This window comes from Euphorbia lathyris, chromosome 2 (genome assembly GCF_963576675.1).
Source record: "Euphorbia lathyris chromosome 2, ddEupLath1.1, whole genome shotgun sequence".
In the NCBI taxonomy this organism is placed as follows: domain Eukaryota; kingdom Viridiplantae; phylum Streptophyta; class Magnoliopsida; order Malpighiales; family Euphorbiaceae; genus Euphorbia; species Euphorbia lathyris.
In genome coordinates this window covers 47,946,039-47,965,873 of record NC_088911.1, presented here as the reverse complement: position 1 = coordinate 47,965,873, position 19,835 = coordinate 47,946,039, and the positions used below count along the sequence as shown (strand labels likewise).

The following is a 19,835-nucleotide window of genomic DNA, read 5'->3' as shown; positions in this document are numbered from 1 at the left end:
GCTCATGATGTTGAAATTGGATCTAGAAAAAGCTTACGATGGAATTAGCTGGGCTTCCCTGAAAGAAACTCTAGAGCTAGTTTGTATGGAGAAGAACTAGGTAGAGCTAATTTTGAATTATGTTGAGGCTTCATCAATGCACCTACTATGGAATGGGGAGAAATTACCAGGATTTAAGCCTTCAAGGGGTCTTAGACAGGGAGACCCGCTGTCTCCTTATCTCTTTGTCCTGTGCCTGGAAAGATTAAGCCATATAATAGAGGATGCAGTAACCTGTAGCACCTGAAAACCAATTCAACTCTCGCGGAATGGGTAGACATGAACTCATTTATTTTTTGCAGATGATATTTTTCTCTTTGCTGAAGCAACGGACGATCAAACACAAGCTATCAGAAATATTTTCTAGTTTTTTGGAGAATGCTCGAGCCAAAGGGTGAGTCTCCTCAAATCGAGGGTCTTCTTCTCGTCTAATGTTCCCAATAACACTCGCCAAGGGATCTGCAGGATCCTAGGTTTTGAAGCTACTGAAAATTTGGGATTCTATCTAGGGATGCCTCTGATACACAAAAGGGTCAACAGAGATACTTACAGAAGCCTGGTCGATAAAGTGAATAACAAGCTTGCTGGATGGAAATGGAGACACCTATCTATCGCGAGTAGAATGACCCTCATCAAATACGTTTTTGGAGGAGAGATGTTTAGGGGTAATAAAGTAGAGTATATATGCTCTCAGGCGCTTGAGTATGTCGATGCCTTAAAAAAATCCCTGTAACTGGAGCTGATCAAAGGGTAGAACAATGGGTGAAATGGTACCCCCCGGAAGAGCCATAGGTAAAGGTAAACTCGGATGGTGCGAGCAAGGGCACCATCGGCACAGCATACGCGGGAGGCCTGATACGGGACCATAGGGGGAATTGGAATGGAGGCTTCAGCCCTAACTTGGGGAGATGTTCTGCTTTCTTGGCGGAACTTTGGGGAGTCTACTACGGGCTATCAATGGCTTGGTCGAAAGGGTATAGAAATGTTATCCTGGAAGTAGACTCGATGGAAGTGGTTAAGGAATTGGAAGAGGATATGAGGGGTCATTTACCCCAAGCCTGGCTGGTTCACAAGTGCAGCTTACTCAGAGATAAGAGCTGGAGCGTTAAAATCGCACACGTTCTTCGTGAAGGTAACCGGTCTGCAGACTGGATGACAGATTTCGCAGGGAAGTTTCAATTGAGCTATTACGGGTTTGATGTGCCTCTTGTAGGCCTACAGGCTATTCTTAAGGATGAACGTCTAGGAAGGTTTCCAGAAGAGTAGGTGTTATTAGTTAATTTTCTTTGTTTTGGGCTTTGCCTTCCTTGTAACAAAAAAAAAAAAAAAAAATCTATTTTTCTTATTTTATATTTTTTTCCTTCATAATAATAATCTTTCCTTAGTTAATTGTTTTATTAATTTTCATATAACTATAAATTTTAATTTAGTAGTGTAGAATTTATTCGTTAAACAAAAGAATAACAAATATTGTAAAAATGATCAAAATAGGAGTATACTTATATAAAAGTGTAAAAGTGATTTTTTTTAGAGAATAAGAAATATAATTTTTTATAATTAATATATACAAATATAAACTATTTTGATTAAATTTAAAAATTAGAATGATAAATTATTTATTTATATAATTAGGGACAATTTTATATTTTTATATATAAAAATAAGATGTCTTCTATGGTTACTTTGTTTTTTTTACAAAGTATCATTACTTAGTGTGTTTTCACCATGGAGTATAAAATTAATCCAATAGTGAAAACACATAAAATAAGACTTACCATAAAAATAAATGAAAAGACTACAAAATTTAAGATAAAACTGTAACATACGGAACAAACAAATAACGAGTTAATCCTATTTTGTAAGAACACAAACAAATACTCTGATCCATTTGAATAATCAGTTGACACACTGTTCCATTTGAAAGACGCGCCTATAATAATCCATTCACACTGTTTCATTTGAAAAGCCATACCATATATATCTACCTCCTCTCCTGTCGCTCCCTCTGAATCACTGTTTATTTTCTTTCTCTTAACCAACGACACACAGAGAGTAATCTAGAAGACAAAAGCTATGGCTAAAAGTGAGGTTGGGGGTGAGTGTGAGGTCAAACTTCTCGGACAATGGGCAAGCCCTTATCTTATGAGGCCTAGAATCGCCCTTAACATCAAATCTGTTCATTATGAATTTGTTCAAGAGACTATTAGATCTAATCCTGTCTACAAGAAAATAACTGTTCTCCTTCACAATGGCAAACACATTTTCGGATCTCTTATCATTGTTGAATATATTGACGAATTTTGGTCGTCTTCTTCTCGAATTCTCCCTTCTGATCCTTATGACCGTGCTTTTGCCAGATTCTGGGGTTCCTATGTCGATGACGAGGTATCAAAATTTCTTTTTTCTTTTGAAAAAATATGATCTTTGTTTTTGTTTGGGTAAAAAACCACAAATTGTTTGATTTGATTGATAGAGTAGAAAGTGCAATTGATATGTGTAAAAATATGCAGTTGTTCCCAAATCTGAAAAAAACAAAGTCTGGAGAAGGAGAGGCAAGAGCTGAAAATTTAAAGCAATTAATTGATGGGTTTGTACTGCTAGAGAAAGCATTAGTGAAAAGTAGCAAAGGGAAGGCCTTTTTTGGTGGAGAAGAAATTGGGTATCTTGATATTGCACTTGGTAGCTATTTGGGCTGGATCAGAGCAATAGAGAAGTTGACTGGAATTCAGGTGCTAGATGAAGCAAAGACACCTAACCTTTGCAAATGGGCTCATGCTTTCTCTTCTCATCCTGCTGTCAAGGATGTTATGCCTGAAACTCACAAACTTGTCGAGTTGGACAACCAAGTTGCTGCTGCTAAAATGTCAGCAGCTGCAAACAAACCTACGTAATAACCATATCTCACTACTTTATCTGTCTTGATTAGTTGTTTTTGGCATCAAACTAGCTTTGTGTTCCCTAAAACCTTACATGCTTATTGCACAATAAATGAGAATTGCTAAGAAGGATTATCCATTTGTGTCTTTTTTACATTATTAGAATGTTAGCTTAATGCATGATATACCATTTTTCTTAGTGTCAAGTAGATATGTCCTGCAATGTTTTAGAGGGATATTCTCTCAAGATGGTTGGCATGCATTGTTTTAATGTCCCATGGCTTTGGAGGTTTCGGATGTATGGTAGGTTGCCCTTTATCACATGCTTGTCTAGTTAAAGCATTAATGGTTGTTTGGGTTTACGGTCCCATTCATTACATTTATTACAACAATTAGGTTGTGGTCAAATGTGTGGGTGGCGCGGCTTAAAATGTCCGAACAAGAACCGGTTTTAAGAGATAATGATGAGAACCGAAATGAAGTGAATTGAATATTGGAAAAAGAGTAACTGAGGCTTATTTTATATGGTGTTGATTACTCCGTTTTCGTATCTTGTTTATCTTTTCACTTTAGAAGTGAGAGCTCTAAGTGTTTGGTTAGGGATGTCTAGAGAATCTCATACTTTTTAGAAAAACAGTTTTTTCCAACAACATACAGCAGATAAACCAAATGGGTCATTTATCTAAAGTAGATAACATTTATATTATATTAAAACAATGTGATCCGGAGTGTATGGCATCTAGCAGAACTTAAAAGGGCTAAGGAAACATGTATTAGAAATCTCTTTTACTAATAAGTTGATATTACGCAGATTTCTCAACACCGTATAGTATCCTTGTGAGGCGCCGTTGTGTTTGGCCAGGAGGCACTCCAATGCCTAGATCAGTAATGTACTTGAGAATAAACTGTAATCACAAGTAGGGTTTATATAGTATGTACCTTTTGACACCTTATTGCACGAGTATTTATATAGGTTTGAGTGATAACCGTAATAACCCCCTTTGAATGCCTCTTTAATGAAATGTAATGTTCTTTTAATGCAACTTAACTCTGATCTTAACCTCTGAGCTGTTATTGCCTTTTAGGTATCATTAATGTTCATTTAATGATGGTGATCCCGTCGTGTAACAGCTTAGTGCTTTATCTTATCGGATCGCCTTATGTGACGGACCTCGTGTCCTTTTATGTGGCGGATCTCAGGGTGATCAAAGGCGTGTCACCATATGTGTATCATGTCTTCAGTTGTACGCCGTATATACTAAGTCGGCGGATCTTTTTATGTCTTTTCTCCTTTTTGATCCTCCTTTCAGGGAATATTCTCAGCCTGGTCCTGATGATATATCATAGCGGATGTTATCATAAATATATGTCTCTCTCTCCATTTTCGATGCGGGATTCAGTCCATTCCTGCCCTCATCATGAGATCGTTACAGGTCACTAGCTTTTTAATGGTTTGTTCGCAAACCAAACACATCGTATGTAGAAAGTCATTTTGGTACCAATTATAACACCACAATCTAATACTATTAGATATTTTCCACTTTTAAGAGCATCTCCAATAGAAGGTGTTCAAAAGAGTGCCAGTTGATGTGGCATCAGGTTTGGCAACTTTTAAAGGGTGCCCACTATTGGAGTGATTGGGGTGCCAATGAAAGTTGTCAATGCTTGGCAACCTTGTTTAATTATTTTTTAGGGTAAATAATTATAAAGTCCTTATGTTTTTGCTTAACATACTAGTAGGTCTGTCCTATTATTATAAGGTCCTTAAATTTTATTTTAATCAATTCTTTAGTCCTTCCATGTGTTTTTGTATATGAAAGTCCAAATTGCCCCTAGTTATTTACATAAAAAAAACTTATTTTTTAATTTCAAATTTAATCGAAATAGTTTTAATAAAATTTATGAAGTATATATGTATACACCAAAATTTATGTATATATATATACTAATCATTAAAAATGTATTTTTATTCTCTTAAATTTTTATTTTTTGAATATAATGTCTTTAAACTAGCATTAAATATTAATAAATTTTTTAAAAAATCATATTTTTTTCATTTATAAAATTTATTAGAGATAAATAAAGATTACTTTTTACAATTTATATAGTTTTGCTCTTATTTTGATAATTTTTGAAATATTTTTCATTCGTTTTTTCAGTCAATAAAATTTAGGCTACTAAATTAAATTTCTATAATTATATAAAATTTAATAAATTAATTACTCAATATTGTAGAGATTATGCAGGAAAAAAATATTGTAAAGACTATGTAGGAAAAAAGGAGAAAAAAACATAAAATAAGAAAAATAGATGTTTTATTATTAAAATATAAAATAAAGGGTAATTTTGGTATTTTAAAATTTATTTGGTATAGTTTAACCATTGACTCAAACATAAGGACTAATGAGTTGATGAAACTAAAAACTAAGGGACTATATAATTATTTCTAAAAACAGAGGGACTAACTAGTTTATTAAGTAAAAATTCAAGGACTGGCAACATTTTAAGCAACCTCTATTAGAGCATTTTTTAAATAAAAGTTGTCAAAAGTGATGTTGATGAAAGAGACAATAAAATATTATATTTTGGGATTATGTATTAAGTTTTGACACTCTTTTACGCACTCTCTATTGGGGATGCTCTAATACCTTTTATATGTATTAGATACTCATTTTATTAATAAACTTGGGTTACTCTCCTCTTGGAACCAATATTTGCTCAGCTCACTATAAATCGGTAGTTTCACTGCAAATCAAGCGGAGCATATGATTGCTAAATCAGTGGATTCTTTTGACTAGTGAAAGAGTTTGATTCAATTTCTCCTCACTTTTTTTTTCTCTGATATCGTTGAGATTTAGCAACACCGTAAAGCGTCCCTGTGAGGCGCTGTTGGGATCGGCTGGGGGCACTCCGATGCCTAAGTCAATAAACTTTTTAAGAGAATAAACTGTAATGACAAAACAAAGCTGAGAAGAGTGTGTAAAGTGTACCTCTGTTGTTATGCTACAAAGGTATTTATACTAGTTTGAGTGATAACTGTAATAACCTTCTCTTTTAATGAAGAGTAATGCTCTTTCAATGTGGTTTAACTTCATCTTCTAACCTCCAAGCTTTGGCCGGTTCTCAGCCATCATCAATGCTAGTTAAACGATAATAAGTTACGCCGTCTAATCCTCTGCTTCTTCTAGAAGGGTATTGCCACATGAGGCGAATCCCTTTTGGCCTTGTCTTGGGCGGATCCTTGTAAGTAGCTCTGGTACGACACCGTATTTCTTACTAAGGCGGATCATAAATGGAGCTCTACGAGACGACATTGTATTCCTATTATGTGCTATGTGGCGGATCACTAGAAGGAATGTTCAAGACGACATCGTATCCTTATCTGTTCGCCATATATTTTGGAGGCGGGTCTTTTCCCCCTTTAAGCCCTCTTTGCTAGGGAATATCTCCAGCTTAGTCCTTCATATTTCATGGCGGATGTTATCAGAAGCCTCCCCTAAATGGTCTTTTAAGTTCTTTAGGACTTCTCGGCTTCTTCGCATGATAATAGCATTTATTGTACCTGACAAGCGCCTTTATCTAGGCCAATGACGTTTTTACAGGTGGCAGCCCTCGACACAGATTTCAAAACTTTTTAATCATTTCACTAAATAGAAAAGGCTTTCCTTTCAACTTCTATCACTTTCACCATTACTTTCTACGGTTTTCTTCAGCCATCCTCATAAGCTTTTTTCCTCTCTTCTTCGATCTTTCATGTAAGTTTATCTTTTTGCGGTAGTTTCTCCATTCTTTCTTTGAATTTCTGTTTGCTTAATGCTTCTTTCCTCTTCTACCTCCTCTTTCGACAGAACTTCGAGTTTGAATTGGAATTATTCCCTAGCTCCCTCTTTGTTTTGTATTCCTACTGCGTCTATGAAAACCCAAAATCCCACCTCCGGAGAGGAAGCGAGTTCTTCTGCTCCTAGAAAGAAAGGGGCAAAGGCCCCTAAAATGGAAGTGACTTCTTCCAGTTTTAGCTTTTCCCTTTTGATAATCCTTCAGTCCCTATATCCTTGGCTCCGAGCAGCTTCTTGCCTAGTTCCCATACCCTATCAAAGACCTGCATCCCCTCCTAGGGGTTATTTTGCAGTTTACCAAAGCCATATCGAGAGAGGCTTTAGTTATCCAGTCCCTAAGATGATTGGAGACATTCTTGAATTTTTCCTCATCCCTATGTGCCAACTACATCCAAATGGTTGGTTAAACTTAATATTGGATACTTACTTGGCGGCGAATCTGGGCTTAATTTTGAGCCCTCGCCTTTTCCAAACTCTTCACACCATATCCAAGCACGGGGTGGAAAGTCACCTTACCTTTTCCAAATTGAAAGGGTACTCACCTTTTCATAGCAAAATGTCGAACGTCCATCATTGGGAGCAAAGATTTTTCTTTGTGAAGATAGTGGAGGGCTGTAGACACCGAGTCGAAGGACCTGTAACGAAAACTCATAGCAGACGGTTAAAGCGGTTGATTCCGATAATAATAAATAATAATAATAATAAACCACGAAAGGATCCCGAAGAATTGCATCCTGACGGCTCGCGAGCGCCCGACGGCGTGGGGAGAGCGCCCAGCGGCGTTGGGTGAGCGCCCAGCCGCGTCAGGCACACGCCCGACGGCAGTTGGGCGCACGCCCAACAGCCCAGGACGCGCGCCCAACGGCAGTTGGGCGCGCGCCCAGCTTGCGCTGGGCGTCCGCCTAGCGCTTGTTGGGCGTCCGCCCAGCCCCTGTTGGGCGTCGCCCAACTCAAGGTTGGGCGTTGCCCAACCTGCGTTGGGCGTCCGCCCAGCGCCTGTTGGGCGTCGCCCAACTGTGTGTTAGGCGTCCGCCCAACACTAATTGGGCGTCGCCCAACCCAAGGTTGGGGGTCGCCCAACTTGATGTTGGGCGTCGCCCAACTTGATGTTGGGTGTCCGCCCAACCCCCCATTGGGCGCACGCCCAACTTTGGGATCCGTGTCTATAAAAGGCACGGATCCCCATGCATTTGGGGGATGGGGGAATTTTGGGAGCTTCTCACTCTAGAAAATTATTTTTAGAGAGAGAATGTGAATTTTTGGGAGAAAAATCATAACTCGTGGAATCAACCGACATCAAGCCGTCAATACCGATCTAGAGGTATTATCCGAGGACTAGACTCGTTTTATTTATTTCATCTTTTTATTTTATTTATAGTTTTGTTTCTTTATTTATTTATTTAGTTATTTATTTATCACATTTATTTATTTTCTCGTATTTATTTAATTCTCGTATCGTATTGAATAAACGTTTTGTTTTGTTTTGAAATAAAAACCTCGTTTAAAGTCCCAACACGAACCGTAACCCGATTTAAGGGGAGTTCGGGATTAAGACGTTGTAAATATAGATTTTAAAAATATTTTTAAATAACGTTTTGAAATAAAACATCGTTTTAGGATTCTCCGTTATAGACTATGATCCAATTTGGGTAGTTCGGAGATCCAAAATGATAGAATAGAGTAGATTTAAAGTGTTTGAATAAATCTGAAAACTATAGGGACTGTTCTATAACTTTATCGTTTCTGTCACTAAAGGCCACCTAAAACTACGTAGTTTTGAGTAGGAAAATTAAGAAAAAATGCTACTGCTTAATAGGGGGTTCGAAACTAGAACTTGTTCATCTACACTCCATGTTGTTTACCACTAAGCCAATTGCTCTTTTTATATATTATTTCGCGCGCTGATTAATATACCATCTCCCTTTTAGCTTCTATTGTTTTTTTTGTTTAATATTTGACGCGTGCACTTATTAATATCGATTAAATATGTACAATAATGAATTATTAATAGAAAAAAGGAAATGTGCATAATAATGAATTATTAATAGAAAAAAAGAGAAATGTGCATAATAATGAATTATTAATAAAAAAATCCAAGAACATGCTCTAATTTCTTATTTATTTAATTCCTTTATATTTTTGTAATTTATGTTACATAGGAAAATATATTTTTTAAAACATACGTTAGGACATATATTTTAACTTTTAAAACACGAACTATGAAGTTTAGAACGTACGATATATTTTTTAGAACATACATTATGTTTTTTAGAACATGTGTTATGTAACATATATTTTAACTTTTAAAACACGAACTATGAAGTTAGAACGTACGACATATATTTTAGAACATACGTTATGTTTTTTTAGAATACGTGTTATGTTTTTTCGAACATTAGTTATAAATTATATTATAGAACAAGTGAAAAAACGATCGAAATATCTACTGATTTTTTTAGAACATTATACTTAATTTTTGGAACACAAACTATATATTTTTTAAAACAAACGTTAGAACATATATTTTAACTTTTAAAACACGAACTATGAAGTTTAGAACGTACGACATATTTTTTAGAACATACGTTATGTTTTTTAGAACACGTGTTATGTTTTTTCGAACATGAGTTATAAATTATATTATAGAACAAATGAAAAACCGATCGAGATATCTACTGATTTTTTTAGAACATTATACTTAATTTTTGGAACACAAAATATAAACTTTAGAATATGTGTTATGTTTTTTAGAACATACATTATGTTATTTAGAATATGAGTGTTATAAATTATATTATAGAACAAATGTAAAAATGGTCCATATATTTACTATTTTTTTAAACATTATACTTAATTTTTAGAACACAAATTATAAAGTTTAGAATATATGTACCAATATTTAGAACATCGTCCTTAACATTTTAAAATATAAATTACAAAAATATAGAGGAATTAAATAAATAAAAAATTAGAGCGTGTTTTTGCATTTTTTTCTATTAATAATTCATTATTATGCATATTTCTTTTTTTATTAATAATTTATTATTATGCACATTTAATTGATATTAATAAGTGCATGCATCAAATATTAAACAATGGAAGCTAAAAGGGTCGTAATATATTAAGCAGCGTGATACATAATACACAAGAAAGATAATTGGCTCAGTGTTAAGTAGTGTGGAGTATAGATGTAGGGTCCCAAGTTTGAATCCCCTAGTAAGCAGTAGCAATTTTTCTTTAATTTTTCTACTCAAAACTACGTAGTTTTGGGTGGTTCTCACTAAAGGGTTCTCACAAGAGTCATCTCCTATATATATACATATACGTATAGTTTTTCACTTGTTTTTGGGATAATTAATTGATCGATGATGTTTGGGGTTATTAAATATTGGTTTAGTGTTTATTATGTAAAAACTATTTTCAACTAAACGTTATTTTCTACATTTATGAACTTTGTTCATTGTTTCACATATTTTTAATTAGGATAAAAGTGTATTATATTTAGTATTTTTCGTTATCACTATTATACCTATAGTTATATTATATAGTATCTTTTACTTGTTTTTCTAACCTATAGATATATCCTTATTTTTAGATAAAAATGTATATATATATGGGTGCATTCACTCTACTTTTGGACATTTATATGTATGTATTTCAAATTCGTTTTATTTTGTTAGTTTGGGATTTAAATTGATCGTTCTTGTGAATATGTTCAAGTAAAGATAATTGAGTGAAAAAGGGAAAATAAACCACAAAAAAGGAGTTTAACTTGCTTATTTAAAGTAAAATTTTTTTAGATATGTATAAAGTGTAAATAAAAGGCTTTTTACCATTTCAAACTATTTCCTAAACGTCACGTTTTAAAACCTTAACTCGTTCCAACGACGGATTAAGCAAACCTTGTAATAGAAATCGGTTTCTTTGTACATAATAGAGTTTTGAATCGTTTTCTTAACTAAACGGTTTTGTACAAAAACAAATGGACTTGTATGCTTAATCACGTTTTTTGGTTAAAATTTCTTGTTCAAACGTTTTCAAACGCTCGAGTCGTTCCAACGGCGATTCGAGTAGATATCATGTAAATTAACGGGGTTTTGAAACGTACCTAAATCGTTCCAACGGCGATTAAAGTACGAACCGTGTAAATAAACTCGTTTTTGGAAAGTGAGATTAGCTTAGAGTTAATACATAAATTGAAGCATAAATCACACTGTGAATAAATCAATTCTTTCCTCTATCTCCCTCTCTCTCCTGTATATTTTAAATTCATGCAAAATGGGTGATTCTTTACTAAAATGGCTTTCAATAATATGCTCAAAACGGTTTTCAAAGCGAGAAAGAAAAGGTTTCAAACGAACTTTAAACATAAAGAAATATATGATTAGTCCGTTATCGCCTAACAAGCTAAGTAGGAGGCCGGTTGTTCATAACCGGGCGATGTCGGGGTGCCTAGTAGCCTTTCTCCGGAAAGGAGCTAGCCTTCTTGGCTCGTACCTAAGTTTCCCGAACCCTCACCGGTCTCCCGCAAGGGATCAGTGTTCATTTCCCATTCGTGGGTGGCGACTCTTCCATACTCCAAGCTCCGGCCCTGCCGAGCAGCTTGATTCCACGATTGGTTGCTTTCGGCGCCAATCACAGCATCTGCCATCAACGGTGTCCACCCCCCGGGTCTTCCGGGTGAGGCCGCGGCACCTACAAGTGGCGACTCTGCTGGGGACGCGAGAAATTTGATTCCGGAAGGCGTGTATTAAGCCCTTAACAGGGACGGATCGTATTATTTCTTTTCGTATGCATTCATAAGCATTATTGCAAACCTTTTGGTAATTTCCGCGAAACCTCTAAGTTCCCCCTTGCAGTAAGGCGCCAAAGGATCCCCATCCATTCGTTAGGGGCGAATTTGTGCAGTCCTGTGAGGTCCCACGATCAGCCGTGTCAGCATATAGTAGCCTTAGAAGTTTCCATAGGATTACCCGTTACTATTTTTGGTGTGATGAATGAATCAATTCGTGTTTTCAAATTGCCATGATACGTGTCTAATCCTAAAATATGTAAAGAAAATGAAACGATACGTTCATATATACGCTTAAACCGATATACAAACTACCCCAAAACATCGAAACGATTCGAACTAAAGATGACTTAGTCATCTCGTATGAATGAACTTGTGCGACCCGCCTGGTCCCTTTTCGTGTCCCGAAAAAGGCACATGTTCAGGAAATACGTTGTGACGTAAGCACGTATTAATACGAATCGGTTTTGGTATTAAGGATAGTTATATCTCGATTCAAAAGACCATATTAACGATAGCCGTTATTTACATTCTTTAAATACGTTGGGATAAAGCGAGATTATGACAAAATGAAAACGAAGAATGTTTCTGTTTCGAACGACCTTGTCGTAACGTAAAGAGTTTCATAAGCTTGGCCCGTCCCTTCCGAATAAAAAATGAGCTCTTACGTTATACCTTGCGTTGTTCTAAGGAGAAACGGATGTATCCGCAAAAGTGACTAAGAAAATAAAAGGAAAATAAAAATAAAAATGACCAAAATCATTCTGTATCTACGATATATGTCCATCCCGAGAGTAGTTAAAGAAAATGAACCAATGCCGTTAAATACGTGCCTCGAATTGGTATATACGCCATTTAAAATCACGAAGCCGAATCAAGCTAAGAAACCGCATGATTGCACCATATGGACGAGACTGTGGGTTTGACTAATGGCTCGATCATTTCGACCGTTACCAAAACTACAAGAAATATGGCCCAATCTGCGTGTTTGCTTGACTCATGCCTAAATGAAAAAGAACGGGAATATCCCTGCTTCGAATAAGCATACGATTAAACGAAACATTGATTTTCTATAACCACGCTAGGATGATATATCCCGTAAATTGGAAGAAATAAAGAGTTATTGCTAGCCGAAAGATAACCGTACGCTCAAATAAGACTCACTGTCTTTTCACATAGCCAAAACGAGCAAGCAGATTTTTGACGCTAAAAACAAACACGTTACGCGATGAGTCCGTTCCCCAAAATAAAATCCAAAAGTGATATCATCACTAAACAAACACGTGGTTACGTCTCTCGATAGATCCAAAAGATCCCGTTGTAATCCAAAAATTGAGACACGAACCCACGCGAATAAAAGGGGACGAATCATTGTCAATAACGAACGATTGAACCAAAAGAATAAGTCGTACCACGTCTAAATCCGAGATGCGCTCAAAGGGTGTCAAAACCCGAACTAATGCGTCTCGCGAAATAACGAAAGACGATTTATTCGAAAGGACAATCCATTTGGTCGATATCTTAGTCACTAAACGTCGATACGTCAAAACGAATTGTATTGTCTGATGGATGATTTATTTTTCCGCAATAATCGACGGCATCACGCGTCCCCTGGACCGCAATGTGAGCCCCAAACCAAAATCCTAGGAAAGAGACTTGGACCATCGAGTGTGTGGAGGAATAAGTGTGGAAGAGAGATGTTATGATACGTGTAATTAGACTGACGTTTGTTCTTCTTATCTTATATATCCGTAAATAATAAATGCACACACCACAACTCATGCATATAAAATCATGCATACATACTAATGGGTATCGCTCGCGCAGACGTCATCATTAAGCGGTTGTGGTTCCGTGAGAGTAATCGGCTAGTCAGACAGTTCGACCAGTTACAGATTGTTAGTTCTGAACCATCGCAGTCAGCAGTTGTGGCTTCCGAATCATCTTCATCCGAGTCTACTCACTCTTTGGTCAGTATGTCTGCAACCAACGAAAAGGTGGCCGAATTGGAGAACTCTGTGAACAACGTTAACGATCAGTTAGCCGCAATTTTGGCACAGCTAACAAGAGTGGTAGTAAGCGCGTTGAGAATGATGTGAACACTGGTCCCCGCTTCGGGAATGAGGATGACTATCAGGATTACATCCAGAAACAGCTTGAGAAGGAGAAAGCTAAGGAAGAGGAATGGAAGCAACACATCATTCAAAAAGTGCAGGATCTACGTGGGGGAAGTTCTGGGAGTCAGGACTTTTATAATTTGAAAAACTGCTTATCGGCAATGGCTTTGCCTTTGAAATTCCGGCTCCCGGACATGAAGAAGTTTGACGGAACTAGGGACCCCACGACTCACATGAATCAGTATGTTGCGGTAATGAAACACACGATCCTAACTGAGGAACGAGTCTGGGGACTGTTTAATACCTATCTGGAGGGAGCTGCCCTCGTGTGGTTTTATGCGTTGCCGCTGGTGACGAAGAGAGATTGGAAGGAGTTAGCGAAGTCACTCATCGCTCAATATAGCTTCAAAACTATGCTTGAGGTTACTTTAAAAGAGCTAGAGAGCACTAAGCAATAGACTGGGAAATCCTTGTCCGATTTTATGAGGAGGTGGAGGGCCAAGATCAGATCCGAATGGTAATTGGCAACACTTTACCGTATATTAAGAATGAGCTGTGGTATATGCCTTTTACTGATTTTAATCAGATGTATAGCTGTGCTTTGACAGTTGAGGGGGATGGAGAGCCGAAGAAAGCTTATACCAAGTGGACGAAGTCCGGATATAGTGCCGGAGGGCCAAGTGCGAGTACAGAATCTGCCGCAGTAAAAGTGCTTGAACTTAATGCTATTGAGAAGAAGCAGTTCGCCAAGTTTGATCAAACCTACGCAAAAGTTTTCGAACGATTGTAGAAAAAGGGATTGTTGAAAGCCCTCACTCCTTATAACAAAGCACCGCCTACTCCTCAGATGCAAGCTAGGGGGTATTGCGAGTTCCATAGCAATCATGGGCACACTATTGAGAACTGCGAGAGGTTGAAGCACGAGATTCAGGATCTGATTGAGGAAAAGAAGATAGAGGATCCTTCGTCAGCGAACCCTTCCACTAGGCGTAATCCATTGCATAATCATAAGGTGAGCATGATCGGATTTGGACTGGAAGAGAGTATGATTGTAAAATCCTTCGGGGAGGACGAAGAGGAGTTGTTGGACTCCGATGAGAAGAGGAATGTGGGAAATGGTTTGGACGTGTCTGTTTTGGAGGAAGAGCCAATGGAAGAAGTGATGGACGATAGAAATAAAACTGAGGAAACCGAGGAAGTATCATCTCAGAAGATCATGCCTGTGTTGAAATTGTTCAGTGGGGTAGAAGACCCCGAAGCTCATTTGTATGGACACGTATGTGCTATGTTTGGGGAGCCATACAAAGTAGAAGAAGTCGCTCCATGGTTCTATCTTTCGCTGGTGGGCGAACCTTTGAAGTGGTTTCAATCGCTACCTGAATCGACTAAGCATGATTGGTCTCTGATGTCGAGCTTGTTTTTGAGGGAGTATAAAAGATCCAAAGCACGGGTGGCGAAACATAGCGCGATGCAAATTGGGCCTATCAGACGCCCACTACCTGCTGTTAGTAAGTATAATGAAGGGAAGGACCCCATGGAGCACCTGCATTTTTATCTGTCGACTATGGGTCCTTTAGGCTTTAAAGAGGAGGAGATTACGAGCTTTTTTTGCAACTCATTGATAGGAGGGTCGCTGGTATGGTACATGTCTCTTCCCATGCACGTTAAAAAGGATTGGGCAGAAATGACTAAGAGGTTCATCAAGAAGTACACTGTGTGGGGACACCCAGAGGAAATGCCTGAGTCGCCCGATGAGGAGACACCAGAGGCGGTATTAACCATGGCTAAGTATAAGGGAGATGAGAACCTCATCGACCACGTAAACCGTTTCCGGTCCCGCATGTTTGATACGGGTGTAGACACCGAGTCGGAGGACCTGTGACGAAAACCTGAAAACAAGACGGTTAAAGCGATTGATTTTGGAAGTTTCGAAAAAATAAAATAAATAGTTACAGTGGGTCGCTGCTGTGATGTGCGTAGTGCGAGTGCTTAGCGGCGGCCGACGCGTGTTCGACGACAGTCGGACACCCGCTCGACGACGCAAAGCGCGCGCTCGACGCTCGGCGGTCACAACGCGTGGACGCCCGACGGCGCAGAACGCGAGCCCGACGATCACGACGCGTGAGCGCCCGACGGCGCGAAACGCGAGCTCGACGGCCGTGGGGGCATGCACGCCCGACGGTGCGAGACGCGCCCCAGCGGCCATTGGGCGAGCGCCCAACCGCATCGGGCGGACGCCCAACGACAGTTGGGCGCGCACGCCCAACCTCGCGTTGGGTGCCCAACCTCGCGTTGGGCGCTCGCCCAACGCTGTTGGGCGACCGCCCAACAATCGTTGGGCGGCCGCCCAACAATGTTGGGCGGTAGCCCAACGCGAGGTTGGGCGGCCGCCCAACATGCTTTGGGCGGCCGCCCAACCCTTTGGGCGACGCCCGATTTTACTCGGGCGTCGCCCATTGGTCCGGAGTCCCGTTTGCCTATAAAAGGCACGGATCCCCATGCATTTTAAAGGAGGAGAATTTTGGAGCCTTTCTCACTCTAAACATTTTTAGAGAGAGAAAGTGATTTTTTTGAGAAAAATGTTTTTTTTCTCAAAAATTCCGAATTTCCCAAAGTTAAATTTTTACTAAAAAACACAAAAAACCGGAAAATCACGACTCGTGGAATCAATCGGCTTCGACTGTCAGATACCGAACTTGAGGTATTATCCGAGGACTAGACTCGTTTTATTTTATTTAATTTATTTCTTTTCCTTTATTTATTTTTATGTTATAATTTTATTTATTTTGTCATTTATTTATTTATCACGTTTTATTTAATTTTTCGTATTTATTTAATTCCCGTCTCCTGTTGAATAAAATTCGGTTTTGCTTTAAAATAAAAAACCTCGTTTTGATATCCCAATACGAACCGTGATCCGATAAAAAGGTAGTTCGGGTGTTAGAAACGTTGTAATTATAAGTTTTAATTTAAAAGAATTTCCGAATAATGTTTTAAAATAAAAACGTTGTTTTAGGAATTTCCGTTATTGACTATGATCCATTTTTGGTAGTTCGGAAATCCAAAACGATTGAATTAGACTTAATTTAAAGCTTTTGAATAAATCTGGAAACAATTGGAGTGCTGCTGTAATTTTTCATTTCTGTCACTAATTGCTGTTTACCGACGGATTTTTCGTCGGTAAATCTGCCAAAACATAAAAAATGTCATTTCAATCCATTTTTCTTAACTTTTAAGCTTTTAATCCTTAATATATATATATGTATAGTTATGTAATATATATTTTCAAACCATTTTAGATATTTAGTGTATATAATTATTTAGGATGTTTGTATATCATTTTTTATTCAATTTTTTAAGCATAGGTATATATATATATATTCTCCTTTTTTATTCATTTGAGTTATATTAGATTCTATTTTAAAAGGTTATTTATTTGGGCATTTTGGGAACTAATTAGTAAGTATTAGTATATGGATATATGTTATTTTTGGTATTTAAAACTATATTAGTTATGTATATATATAGTTTTGGGATATTTGGGTTATGTTATTGTTTATTATATGAAACTATTTTGGATAAATGTTATTTTCTTATCTAATGAGATTTATTTACTATTTCCACCTCTTTAAAGTATAAATGTATTATATCTAGTATTTTCATATATGTATTATATAGTTTCTTTTTATTAACTTTTATTTTCATATTCTCTTTTTGATTTGAATGTATATATGTATGCTTAAATTATTTTCTTTATTCTTTTGGACCATTTATGGGTCCATGTTTCAAATTGGCTTTATTTGGGAGTGAATCTTGGTTTAAATGGGTTTATTATTGTAATTATAATAGGTAAAGAGTCCATTAAATAAAAGGAGAAAATAAATCACAAAAAGAGAGTTTTCAATTTAATTATTTAAACTAATGAATTTTTAGAGGTTCCTAATGTAAATAAATATAGTTGTTTTGTTAATATTTCAAATCGTTTTCAAAACACCACGTTTTAAAACCTTAATCCATTCCAAAGGCGGATTAAGTGAACTTTGTAATTAAAATCATTTTCATTGTGAATAATCGAATATTTTGAACCATTTTCTCAAAAGAATTTGTACAAAATAAAATGGACTTGTATGTTTAACAACGTTTTCTTACTAAAGGTTTTTATCTCAAACGTTTTCAAACACTTGAGTCGTTCCAACGGCGATTCGAGTAAACTTCACCAATCGGGGTTTTAAAACGCACCTAAATCGTTCCAACGGCGATTAAGGTGCGAACCACGTAAATAAACTCGTTTTGGGGGGAAATAAGTTAGCATAGAATAAACACACAGCATGACATTTAAATAAAGTTGTAAATAAATCACTTCTTTCTTCCCCCTTCTCTGTGTATGTATAATATAAATGGGTGATTCTTTACTAATGTGGCTTTTCAATAATATATGCTCAAAACGGTTTCCAAAAAGAGAAAGAAAAGGTTTCAAATGAATTTTAAACTTAAAGAAGTATACGATTAGTCCGTTATCGCCTAACATGCTAAGTAGGAGGCCGGTGGTTCATAACCGGGCGATGTCGGGGTGCCTAGTAGCCTTTCTTTGGAAAGGAGCTAGCCTTCTCGGCTCGTACCTAAGTTTCCCGAACCCACACCGGTCTCCCGCAAGGGATCGGTGTTCATTTTCCCATTCGTGGGTGGCGACTCTTCCATATCTCCAAGCTCCGGTCCTGCCGAGCAGCTTGATTCCACGATTGGTTGCTTTCGGCGCCAATCACCGCTTACGTCGCCATGAGGTGTCCACCCCCCGGTCCGCCCGGGAGATTAGGCCGCGGCACCTCGTCTAACAAGTGGCGTCTCTGCTGGGGAAGCGAGAAATTTGATTCCGGAAGGCGTGTATTAAGCCCTTAACGGGGACGGATCGTTTTACTTCTTTTCGTATGCATTCATGTGCATTATTGCAAACCCTTTGGGTAATTTCCGCGAAACCTCTAGCGAGAGTCCATTCGTCGCTCGAAAGAGGCTAGTGTAAGTTCCCCCTTACAGTAAGGCGCCAAAAGGTCCCCATCCATTCGTTAGGGGCGAATTTGTGCGGTCCTGTGAGGTCCCGCGGTCAGCCGTGTCAGCATATAGTAGCCTTAGAAGTTTCCATAGGATTACCCGTTACTATTTTTGATGTGATAAATGAATCAATTCGTGTTTTCAAACCGCCACGATACGTGTCTAATCCTAAAGTAGGTAAAGAAAATGAGACGATGTGTTAATATATACTCGTGAATCGACATACTAATTACCCTAAAACATCGAAACAATTTGAACTAAAGACGACTTAGTCATCTCATATGAATGAACATGTGCGACCCGCCTTGTCCCTTTCGGTGTCCCGACGAAGGCACATGTTCAGGAAATGTGTTATGACATAAGCACGTATTAGTATGAATCGGTTCGGTGTTAAGGATAGTTACATCTCGATACAAAAGACTATATTAACAGTAGCCGTTATTCACATTCTTTAAATAAGTTAGGATAAAACGAGATCATGATGAAATGAAAACGAAGAACATTTCTGTTTCGAACGACCCTGTCGTAACGTGAAAAGTTTCGCACAAGTAGCCCGTCCCTTCCGAATAAAAGACGAGCTTTTACGTTATGCCCCGTGTCGTTTTTAAGAGAAATGGACGTGTCCGCGGAAGTGACTAAGAAAAGAAAAGCGAAAAATGAACTAAACGACCAAAATCATTCCGAATTTACGATATATGTCAATCCCGAGCGTAGTTAAAGAAAATAAACCAATGTCGTTGAATACGTGCCTCGAACGAGTGTATACCCCGTTTAAAATCTCGAAGCCGAATCAAGCCAACCCATATAATTGCGCCATATGGACGAGACTGCGGGTTTTGACTAACGACTCGATCATTTCGACCGTTACCAAAACTGCAAGAAATATGGCCCGATATACGTGTTTGCTTAAGTCGTGCGTAAAGGAAAGAGAACGGTGATGTCCTCGCTTTGAATAAGCATGCGATTCAACGAAACGTTCATTTTCTATAACCACACTAAGAGGATATATCCCATAGATTGGGAAGAACAACGAACTGTTGCTAGCCAAAAGGTTACCGTGCGCTCAAAATAAGACTCGCCGTCTTTTCGTGTAGCAAAATGAGCAAACGAATCCTCGACGCTAAGAACA

At 37.8% G+C, this 19,835-nt stretch overlaps 1 protein-coding gene across 1 annotated transcript; it reads left to right on the top strand.

The window, feature by feature from the left end:
* Positions 1-2,146: 2,146 nt before the first annotated feature.
* On the top strand, positions 2,147-2,981 carry LOC136220731 (glutathione S-transferase U17-like). The gene is made up of 2 exons (XM_066008520.1): positions 2,147-2,424; positions 2,550-2,981. Exons 1-2 carry the CDS (start codon positions 2,182-2,184, stop codon positions 2,928-2,930), a joined length of 624 nt encoding a protein of 207 aa, XP_065864592.1. The 5' UTR covers positions 2,147-2,181; the 3' UTR covers positions 2,931-2,981.
* Positions 2,982-19,835: the final 16,854 nt, after the last annotated feature.

Bases quoted from the DNA above. Each gene is read 5' to 3' on its own strand.
- LOC136220731 (XM_066008520.1), top strand. From the start codon at position 2,182: ATGAGGCCTAGAATCGCCCTTAACATCAAATCTGTTCATTATGAATTT. The intron at 2,425-2,549 runs GTATCAAAATTT...AAAAATATGCAG, and splicing joins GTTCCTATGTCGATGACGAG to TTGTTCCCAAATCTGAAAAA.